The 11605-nt window shown below is 40.5% G+C and overlaps 1 protein-coding gene across 1 annotated transcript; it reads left to right on the top strand.

Annotated features, from left to right (window-relative positions):
• Positions 1-9453: 9453 nt before the first annotated feature.
• Positions 9454-10571, top strand: LOC103666259 (olfactory receptor 10Q1). Its single transcript, XM_008694274.2, has one exon. It carries the CDS (start codon positions 9609-9611, stop codon positions 10569-10571), a length of 963 nt encoding a protein of 320 aa, XP_008692496.2. The 5' UTR covers positions 9454-9608.
• The last annotated feature ends 1034 nt before the right edge of the window (positions 10572-11605 follow it).

Genomic DNA, 11605 nt, shown 5'->3' with positions numbered 1-11605 from the left:
AGGAATTCAATAAATATTTGTTACATATTGAATAAAATTTTGTTATTGGTAACAGACATGAAACAAGGAGGCCGAACATGGCTAAAAATAAATGGCAGCCATGATGAGAAGGTATGTGATTTTAAGTCCATGAAGTCTGGAGGGAGGTGGAAAGGGAGAAACAAAGAAGAAAAACATGGTAAGGCGGAGTTGGAAATATAACTATAATAACAAGAAAGAAAGAAAGAAAGAAAGAAAGAAAGAAAGAAAGAAAGAAAGAAAGAAAGAAAGAAAGAAAGAAAAAGAGAGAGAGAGAGAGAAAGAAAGAAAGAAAAAGAAAGAAAGAAAGAAAGAAAAGAAAAGAAAAGAAAGAGAGAGAGAGAGAAAGAAAGAAAGAAAGAAAAGAAAGAAAGAAAGAAAGAAAGAAAGAAAGAGAAAGAAAACATCTTTTAAAGACTAAGAAAGTATCAGCAGAGAAAAACCTAATCAAGAAACAAAAATAAATAAGGTAAGAGAAAAGGAAGCCAAAGATCAGAAGGAAGGATTATGGAAAAATCCCTCATAAATTTTCTGCTTCTCAAGAAAAAGTTACCCTCCATTCAATAGAATTATAGACCTAGAAGGATCCATGACGTCCATTGAATACCATACCTCACAGCCCAGATGAGGAGCCCCACGTAAGAACTTCAGTACTTGCCGGAGGTCAAGGTACCACATGGCAGAGCCATTACTAGACTCCAGATTCCCCAGGTGCCTAGGCTAGTGCTGAATTAGCTTGTCACACATGCGCCATGAGCTGCGGGTGAAATGAACATGTGCATTCAACAATGCTCACTGGGAGTTTGTCTGGAACACAACATGGGAAGGTTCCCTGGTGGGTACAGGAGAGGAATGAAGATACCTTCACGGAATTCCCAGATAGTCATTGTGTACAGTGACCACACAAAAGACTTGCCCAGTAATGTGGCTTAGTTGATCAACACGGGAAATTTTCCTCAAATTCTTTCTCTAGTTGGGTTCAGTTTAAGGGGAAACCACTGGGGAAATTCCTCCTCTTTGGGGACCCATTAATTTTAAAGACCTTTCATAAAGGACACTAACCAATCGGACTAAATCAGGCATGACTGGACTCTGAATGGATGTAACAGAATCTATTTTCTGTTGTTAAGGAAGAGACAGGCCTTCTAATTCAGAACTTGAATTAGGATTATTTCATAGTGTCATCCTTCCAAAGGATATCTGTCTTACCCTGCTCCACCTTGATCATAAATTTCTAAGGGGTGTCTCTTCTCTTGAATATTAGCATGTAAATGACATTTCTCTGTGTTTATCTGGACATCATGGAGGTATCATATACCATCTACTTGTCTTCTCCATGAGATACTGGGCAACACAAAGTTTGTGGATCTTCATTCCATTTTACCCTGTAAGAGTCGGTGAGTTCTCTGGGAGAGCCCCTTTATCTTCTATGGCAGGAATTCATCATCTCAGCAAAAAAGTTAACCTTCTCTTTAGTGAATTTCCTTAGGTGGCTGATGGAATGAAACCAATTTCAAAGCAGTAAGGGAACATTTCAAGAGACTTAATTCCTTTGATAGATCTGATTTTGATTTTGTTTTAAAAAATAATAAGAGACACAAATTCCTATAATGTTTTACTACTGGAGAAGAATATTCATATATATCAATATTGAATTGTGGGGAAAAATGAGTTATCAGAGTAGGTGTTTCTATCCACTTGTACAGATGTGGAAAAGTAACTCTGATAAATGATTGAATTGCTCTGTATTATATACCTAGTAAGTGTAAAGCCATAATGAAATGGGTCTTTTGCCTTTTCTTTCACTATTTCTTCCATGGGGCTATCCTAAAGAGCATAGCATGAAACTCACTTTTTTCAAGCAGCATTATTAAATCACAAGCAATTTAATGGTGCTATGTAGAGGGAAAAATATTTTCATGGTAAAAACTGTTGGAAATTTTTCAGGTAAAATGAGGCTATTTGCTTTACAATAGGACCCTGCAGAACTCTGTTGTGCTAATATGCATTGTAAACCTTGAGAGGAAGTGTGAATGTTTTCAATTTGTTCATAAAAACTCATTTCTGAAGCATCACGAGGAGCTCATGTTCTCAGGAGCACAGTTTAAGAATTAGTTCCTCAAAGGATGCTTACGTTCTTTTCTTATGTGCCCTGTTTCCTTATGAGGCTGAAGTTGGCAATTATGTCATAATTTTCCTATATCCATCCACATAGCTGAGCCTAAGACTTTAGTTCTTAACAGACACTCAATAAATGTTCAGTTGATTTATTTATGGATAGGGCACAGTGACCTTAGAGGTGAGGTGAGGAAGAGGTTTTCTAGAAGTTCACAGAAGGAGCAATTGGGGAAAAACAAGGATCAGGGAAAGTTTTCTGGGGGAGATGTCACCTGATCTGAGTGAGCACCGAAAGAGGAGTAGGATGTAGCTAGGGAGTGGGAGGGGACACTCTGGTCCAAGGCAGCCGGAACAGATAATGGCAAAGTCCCCAGAGCAAGACCATGGAAAGGAAATGAAAGTGTTCAGTAGAGCTGTGGTAGAAAAAGCAGTAAAGAGAATGGGAAAAGAACAACTCCTAGAAGTCAGGCACAGCGCTTAATGCATGCGACTATTAATTCTCACTATAGCTCTGTGAGGTAACCAGAATGTACCCTTTGTAGCTAGAAATCTGAGATTTAGAGAGGTGAAGTAACGTTGTCCGTGATTCTAAAACTAGTCCATGGCAGATCCAGAACTCACACCCTGTTGAGAGATCAAATATCTCCTAAGGGGCCCCTGGGTGGCTCAGTCGTTAAGCGTCTGCCTTTGGCTCAGGGCGTGATCCCAGGGTCCTGGGATCGAGCCCCACATCAGGCTCATCCACTGCGAGCCTGCTTCTTCCTCTCCTGCTCCCCCTGCCTGTGTTCCCTCTCTCACTGGCTGTCTCTCTCTCTGTGTCAAATAAATAAATAAAATCTTTTAAAAAAAAAATCTCCTAAAAGCATAATTAACTTGATAATGGCATGGTGATCGCCATTAGGGGAAAGAGTTTGGGGCAGGACGTGTATTGAAGAGTTCTCAAAATATTTGACAAATGATGTTGCTTCCCTTACCTGTGTGCACAGCACTCGCCTGAGTCTGGGCATGCTTTTCAGCGGCACTACCAGAGTCATACTAAGTATCCTTTCTGCCTGGATGTTTGCACTCTCTAGGTTAATTAATCAGCCTTTGATGAAGGTGAAAACATGAGTCATAGACCCCATTCTCTGCTAAGTAACAGACCGAATGTGGATTCCGGCCTCACATATGCCCATAACCGGCCATATGCCTTTGGACAGGCTTAGTCTTGGTGGACCTCGGTTTTTGCATGTAGGATACAAGAGGATAGAACTGATGCCTCTTGAGTCCCCATACAATTCTCAGATACAGGGATTCGACTTTCTGTATGTTTTATAAATGAGCACACGTTTGACCTATGACTGGCTCTTGCTGTGTTTTCATGGTTCCCTGAATTTCCCAACATTATCAAACTTACTGGTTCAACAAGTACATCAACTAGTTTAATTACTATGCTTCCCACCATTCATTTGTCAGCTGAATCTGTACCACCCGAGCCCTCCTTTGTAGCGGACAAATATAAAAAAATAACCAATGGATTGAGAAAGCCCCACTTTCTGTGCAGCTGAAGTCATTGCAGGATAATTGGGCTGCAGAAGGAGCCACTGAGTGTCGGCTTTGAAAGGAAGTTGAAGGGGCATGAGATTTAACTACAAAGTAATTCAATTTAGTTCAAATCAAATCAGTTGTGATAGGGATATACCGGTGAACAAGACAGACATTGTTGCCCCTGTGGGGTGTAACTATGGCCCCGACTAGAACGTTTATCAGACCAGCGCTGCCAGAGTGGAGGTGCTTTGAGCATCAGCTCCCCAAGGAAGGAATACAAGCACCCGAAATCAAGTGAATTCACCCAAGTGATGATAACAGGGTTGGGAGGTTCGCTGAGAATAGTAGACTGAAAGACTTTTGAAAGTGAACACTGGAGAGGAAAACCCTAATTCGTAAATACAAACTCTAATGTGTTTGGTTTTTCAATAGGCTATAGTCCCACCTTTGGTATGTGTGTGAGTTTCTCCTTGAAATCACCTGGCCGACATCACTCTCCATACTACATGTCTCGCTTTATCTCCAAACTATGGTTTGCCCCAAATCTTGGATGTTCTTATTTAGGTACAATGCTGCTCATTTGATGTTCATGTCTTAATAAGACAGAATTGTCTTCAAATGTTTTCCCGAATCCAGATTGATTTTATGTGGTTTTCACCATATATAATTAAAACTATTTTACTGAGGGACGCCAGGGTGGCTCAGTCGGTTAAGCGTCTGCCTTTAGCGCAGGTCATGATCCCAGGGTCCTGGGATCGAGTCCCATATCAGGCTCCCTGCTAAGCAAGGACCCTGCTTCTCCCTCTGTCTGCTCCTCCCCCTGCTTGTGGTCTCCTTCTCTGACAAATAAATACATAAAACCTTAAAAAAAAAAAAAAACCTATTTTACTGAAATCTCTTTTTCATTTTGTTTTTTGTTTTTCCCTATTTTCTCTGTGACTCTTTTATTTTTCAAGGTTTAGCAGAGCAACTGCAAGGCCAGGAAGAACTCAGTTCTAGAGGAATCTCACTATCCACTCCGGAAGAGATAAGAACCAAAGGGTAAATACCCAAGGGAAACTCACCATTGTAAGAAAAGAGAGGGGAGGGCAGTTACATTCAATGGACCCTTGTTATGTCCCAGACACATTATATATTTGAAACATTTAATCTTCACAAATTCCGTGTAAAGCTCCATATTCACATCCCTAATCACACATTAGAGAACCAAGGCTTACCAGGTAACATAATTAATGTAAAATTAAATTAGCAAATAAGGGGACTAGATTTCAAAACCAGATCTAATTGACCACAAAAATCCATGTGATTGACGCTCTACCAGCTTTCCTTCCCAACACCATGTTGAAATACCAATGAATAAAGGAAATATGTTAATTTATTATATGATTGCCAAATTGCATACGTTCATGGTAAAATTTGTAAATATAGAAAAGCGTAAGTCATAAAAAGATTCACAATCCCATTTACCCTGCAATATTCATTGTTAATATGTTCAAATTTTTTCTTTTATATTTTTTTGAACAGATAGTTTTTATGGAATCATGATATAATGCTTTTTTACAATCTGCTTTTTCACGAGCCTTCCTCATCTTATTAAATATTTTTCTGCAACATCGTTTTCAAATGATTGCTTGTCCCCTCACATTGATATGCCACAATTAATTTGAGCATTTTCTTATTACTGATATTTTGGTGATACAGTTTTTCCCCACGATACAGAAAACTGTAATAGTTTTATGCACAGACTCATGGTTAGTTTATAAGAATAAATTCCTTAAAAGAATATTGCTGAAGCAAAGTGCATGCATCTATTCAAGTCTTTTATTGCATATCGCCAGATTGTGCTTGACAAATTTTTCTAGCACCTTCTACTTCCACTAGCAATATTTGGGGATGTGTCTCTCCTTGCAACTTTAACAACAGCAGGGATTATCTTTTTTTCCACCACTGTCAGTTTGTAAGTAAAAAAAAAACTACCTGATTTTGTTTCATTGTATATTTGTTTGAATATTAATTAGGTTGGATTTGCATATTTTATTGTCATTAGCATATTTCTTTTTTGAATTGCCTGTTCGGATCCTCTATTTGTTTTTCTAATGAGGGGTTTATTTTTGCCGGATTATATAAAATTTCATCCCCTATTCAGTTTGCCTGTCGTTTTTTTGACCCACAGATATTTTAAATTTTTATTCTGTCAAAATATCTAAAATATTTTTACGGATTCTGCTCATTTGCTTGTAAATCATTTGTACTCAGAGGTCTCTGCAGGTCATCTACACTACCTTGTAGTTTTCTTCCTGTTTTTAAAATATTTGAATCTCAAATCCATCAGAAATAAAATTTGATGTATAATGCATTAGGAAGTTCATTTTTTAAATGATTCACCCATTGCCCTAAGTCCATATTAGGAAATTGATTCTCTCTAATTGATTTGAAGAGTGATAATAGTGGCTATATATTGAATGTGCACTCTGTGCTTGGACTGTTCTAAGTACTTTTCCAAAATAATTCATTGGAGTCTCCCAACAACCTAAGAAGTAGGTACATGTATTTTCAGATCCATTTACAGCTGATAAAACTGATGCACATAATAGAGAGAGGTAATATAACACAGTGATTAAGACGAGAGACTCTGCAGGCAGCCCATGTTTCAATTCTGATTCCAACATTTGCTAGCCCAGTGTGACTCTGGGCAAGTTACTTACCCTCTCTGTGCCTCAATGCTCTCATCCATAAAGCAGGTATAAGAGCCCCTTTTTAGAGGCTGCGAAATGAATTAAGAAATGTAAAGTGCATAAATTAATGCCCGACCCAATGAGTGCTATTGAACACGTGGCTACTGTTCATGGTTCTCTCTGCTACAGTGTCCTGGAGCTCTAGGGCTCTACAAATACCATTTTGATTTATGATATGACATAGGATATATTTTATAACATATAATCATTTGTGATCTATTTTAAGGTCTTGTGATGCAAATATTGTTCTACTGTGGCACTCTTTTTATTTTTTTAACATTCTCTTGTTTATTCCTCCAGGGATTTTGATAGAAATTACACCTTACTTCAGGGCCAATTAACATTAAAATATTGGGTTTTCCATCCAGGCATATCTGTGCCAAGCTTAGCAGTTTTCTTCAAGTAGTTCCTGCTTGTTATTTCTTAGGTGTATCCGCTAGTGTATCATTTATTATTCACCGTTCGTTCTGGTGGTTGCTTGAGGGAAGGGTACTTTCTAACTAACATTGATAGAAACAGAAAGCCCTAACGTCCAAAGCATGAACTACATACTTACCTTAACCGTTGTACTTTAACTTAAAATATTCCATTGGGCATTTATTCATCAACCTTTTGATATAAAGTCAAAGGCTTTGAGTTTGGATCACCTGAAATCAAAGCCTTTCTTCTCAAGCATCACGTATTAATTCCAGCTTTAGCTTTTGTAACAACAGAGTGAACATCTAGACCCATGTCAAATACAAATACGAAATTATTCCAACTCTCCCTCCTCATCTCTCATTGTGGTTCAACTCACACGTTATTCCACAAAATTTCCAGCCACTTGCCATTACCAAGCATTCAGTTGTTAATTTTCATCATTTATATTCACATAACATCTTATTAGATTTTGTAAGAATGAAATTACATAATTACAACATGAATACAAATGATATAAGTCGGTTTGGGGGAAATCCGACCAACTTGTAGACATACGATTCCGCGCGTAGGTGTAGGAATGCTCAGGCGTAGAAGAGCGACGGTCCCCTATGTTCAGGACATCGTGGGTATCATTTAGTCCGTTGAGCAGAGGGAATGAGGAGCTTGGTTAATCTGACACCGCAGTTCAGTGAAGATTGTTAGTTAAGAGACCCTCTGCACCATATCATTTGAAACTAGCCACTCTCGTGAATATCTTATTGGTCCAAATTTTTCAATTGGTTCTGTTGTGTTTCAGTTAGTCAAATCTAACTCCTGTCTAACTTCTGTCTTATGTTGGCTAGATCACAAAACACACAACGTTAAACTAAAGTCATGCTAGCCTTCCTGTGTCACTGTATGTGTGCTTGGTGGATTTATCATGTAAATATGAGACTCCGTCTTTACTAGAACATAAATTTCATTTAAGCTTGTTTTCAGAAATTGAATCTTTACTTTTCTTATTTAAGCTATTTTATCTTATAAACTTGCTCGCAGTTTTCTTTGTTTGAGGCTTTTGTTCTCTGTACGATATTTACTTTTTAAATCAGATCATTTGGAATGGGTATGCTGCGTTTTATTCTGATGGTCATCGTTCAGAAATATATGTTGGAATAGATATTTCTCTGATTAGTTACTTCTAAATGAAATATCTCTTGAATCCTTCCTTATACAGGTTGAGGAAATTATTTCATGATTATTTTATTTCTCCCATCCTTCCCTATCAATTCCCCAATGATATAATTTGTGGTTTTAAATGTGCAGAGTTATTTTAATTTTTGCATTTTATATTATGTGTATTTTCAAGAATTATCCTTGGATTTTTTTTTTGGCTTTTAACAATATTTGCATTAACCATTTAGTGTTAAATATATATTTTACTCTTTGAATTTTCAAATTGAGTTTTTACATGAGGACTTCCTCAGTCCTGGATTATGTATGCTGATAAATCACCCAGCAACCAGGAGTCTTTGTTGAGGAATTGTTTTCATTGTATTTAGAATGACACACTTCCTAAGCCCTTGTAAGTCTGAGAAAATCTGTTTGCTGCTTTTGAACATAAGTCACTAAAACCTGGGTACAGAATTCTTCCACACCAATTTGTTTTTCTTAAAACTGTAGACATTACTTTATCGTCTCTTGGGTTTTTTATATTGAAAAGTTGTAGTGTTTAATTTATAGGTACTTTTCCCTTCCCAGATGCCTTTAAAGCTCTTTTCTTACTCACCTGTGTGTTCTAATGTCTATTTCAATTTTTATTATTGCATCTTTTGTCTCTTTATTGTCTTTTCTTATCTCAGGCAGCGCCACCTTAACTTTTCCTTACTCCCTACAGTCCCCTCCTATGTGAATCGGTCCAAGTCCAAAAGTTTAGGTCCATGAATGAAAATTTAGAAAAAAATATGCAAAGGAGAGGAAATATATAAAAAGTATATATCAGGAGGCTTAGAATAAAAGGTATTTGCCCAGTTTTATATGAACCAAAATCATTGGATGAGAAATGAACTCATGAATAAATTATAGCCCAGCCATAAAATGGAATACTATAAAACAGCAGGAAGAATAAAGTCTTGGTGCACAGAACAAGAATAACCTTTGCAGACACAATGTTGAGACACTTACGCTACAGTACATACTTCATCGTTACACAGATGAATCGAAACATAAACTAATCTGCCATGACAGTACTTTACCTTTGTGAGGTAGAAAGACAGGAGGCAGGAGAGATGCTCGTAGAGTTACTGGAAGTGTTCAATTTGTTCATCATGGTCGTGGTTAGACTCGTGTATTCACTGTGTTAAAAAAAAAAAAAAATCAAGCTGTAGCCTTAGGATTTGTGACCTTCTCTGTATATTACATTTCAATAACAATGTTTACCCAAAAAGTGAACAACACATCCATTCGCCTAATTTTGAAAATATCTACAACTACACAACTCTTCGATTAAATACAAGCAAAGAATTAGCCCTTGTCAATTGGATGTAAAATACCAGAGTAAAAAAAAAAGACACTTCACCAAGAATATCTACACGTCTTTGGCACCAGAAACTTCTACAGATGGGTTTCTATCCCATTTATGAAGATTTCCATGGACAAATATACCATGCTCTAGTGTGAATTCACCCCAAGCACTGAAATGGGAAAGTGGATACTAAATGCTTAATCAAAGATCAAATTTAAAATGCTTGCTTTTCTTCCCACAATAATGGCAAAGGAAGATTCAGCACTTTCTGCTCTTCCTTCGCAGGAGGCATGGTTGCTAGGAGCCCTGTCCTCAACCAGTCCGGCCCCGCTGAGTTCGTGTTCCGCGTGTTCACCACGGTCCCTGAATTCCAGGCCCTCCTCTTCCTCCTCTTCCTCCTCCTCTACTTGATGATCCTCGGTGGCAACAGCGCCATCATCTGGGTGGTGCGCACCCACAGCTCGCTCCGCACCCCCATGTACTTCTTCCTGTGCAACCTGTCCTTCCTAGAAATCAGCTACACCTCTGTGGTAGTGCCTTTGATGCTTTCCAACATTTGGGGGGCCCGGAAGCCCATTCCCCTGGCTGGCTGTGGGGCCCAAATGTTCTTTTTTGTCTCCCTCGGCAGCGCTGACTGTTTTCTCTTGGCAGTCATGGCATATGATCGCTATGTGGCCATCTGCCACCCACTGCGCTACACCCTCATCATGACCCAGAAGCTGTGCATCCAGATGGTGGCGTGCGCCGCGGGCCTGGCCCTCCTCCTGTCCCTGCAGCTCACGGCCTTAATCTTCACCCTGCCCTTCTGCGGGCACCGCCGGGAAATCAACCACTTCCTGTGCGACGTGCCCCCGGTCCTGCGGCTGGCCTGCGCAGACATCCGCGTGCACCAGGCCGTGCTCTACGTGGTGGGCATCCTCGTGCTGACCATCCCCTTCCTGCTGATCTGTGTCTCCTATTTGTTCATCACCTGGGCCATCGTGCGCATGCGCTCTGCCGAGGGCCGCCGCCGGGCCTTCTCCACCTGCTCGTCGCACCTCACCGTGGTCCTGCTGCAGTATGGCTGCTGCAGCCTCGTCTACCTGCGTCCCCGCTCCAGCACCTCCGAGGACGAGGACCGCCAAATCGCTCTGGTCTACACCTTCGTCACCCCCCTACTCAACCCGCTGATTTACACCCTTAGGAACAAGGATGTCAAAGGTGCCCTGAAGAATGCCGTCCTCGGTAAGGCAGCCCCCTCTGGAGCCAATTGACGCTTAAGGAGCCCTGGTTGGGTGCCTGCCAGTTGCCATGACGACGACCTCTAAACAACAAATACGGAATTACAATACTTACTTTCCCACACTTTGCAGTTGGTACTTCTTTTGCCGTATTTGCCCCCGTGTCCCCAGTCTGCGCTCATTTCCTTGAAGTGCTTTGAATAAGATTAGAAAATTTGGACAAAACTCTCAATGCGGGAGCTCGAGTCCGCTGGCCCTACTTTAAAGGTTCGCAGCTCAGTCATAGCAATGGCTCCCTCAGGACCCCCTCATACATGCTGTGAATAAAGCCTCATACCTTCAGATGCCCTGCCTCCTGCCGGGGCAATGACACTAAGAGCTATTCACAGAGACGTGGATCTAAGAGAAATATATTTTATCATTGTTTTAGATACGAGTGTATGGCAAACGGGAGCTTACTTAATGCTTCGGTTTCCTTCATTCCATACATCCCAACTGGCTGCCTTCATTGTCTTTCATTCCGTAGTGCCAGGAAGCGGGCGGGACGTGGCATTCATTGACTAAGCACGTACAGTGCATCAGCCATGCTGCACGAGACACTGCATTTGCTCGATGCCTGCACTGTCCTTAGTATAAGCCATTCAAGGCTTTGCTCTTCTTCCTCACCTCTTCCGGTGCCTCCTGAATTAATGGCTGCTGTTCACAGACCCACTCAGCAGGTGGCGCCACTGGTCCCACCACCGCAGCACGTCCTGCTGGTAGGTGGCGATTCCATCCTCTTGTACCTGTGCCCGGACCACAGACAAACCCTCTGTAGAACCTCTGTGCTTTGCACAGCTGACATCACGGTGCCCAACCTTCTCATTTACACCCTGGGGAACAATGAGGTAAAGAGGGCTCCGAGGACAGGGCTTAACCAGAAATGACCTGTTCCAGAACAGCTCAGGGAGGACACAACCTGTCGGGCAAGGGTCTGGATCCAGCCCATAAAACTAACTTTAGTTGGCAACCCCAGAAGAGTGAGAGTGACTGCCAGTGGATATTAAAACTGACCTAAGGACTTGGCA

Source organism: Ursus maritimus, unplaced genomic scaffold, assembly GCF_017311325.1.
Source record: "Ursus maritimus isolate PB19 unplaced genomic scaffold, ASM1731132v1 scaffold_23, whole genome shotgun sequence".
In the NCBI taxonomy this organism is placed as follows: domain Eukaryota; kingdom Metazoa; phylum Chordata; class Mammalia; order Carnivora; family Ursidae; genus Ursus; species Ursus maritimus.
This window is presented reverse-complemented; position numbering and strand designations above follow the sequence as displayed.

Coding starts and splice junctions, on each gene's coding strand:
- LOC103666259 (XM_008694274.2), top strand. CDS start 9,609: ATGGTTGCTAGGAGCCCTGTCCTCAACCAGTCCGGCCCCGCTGAGTTC.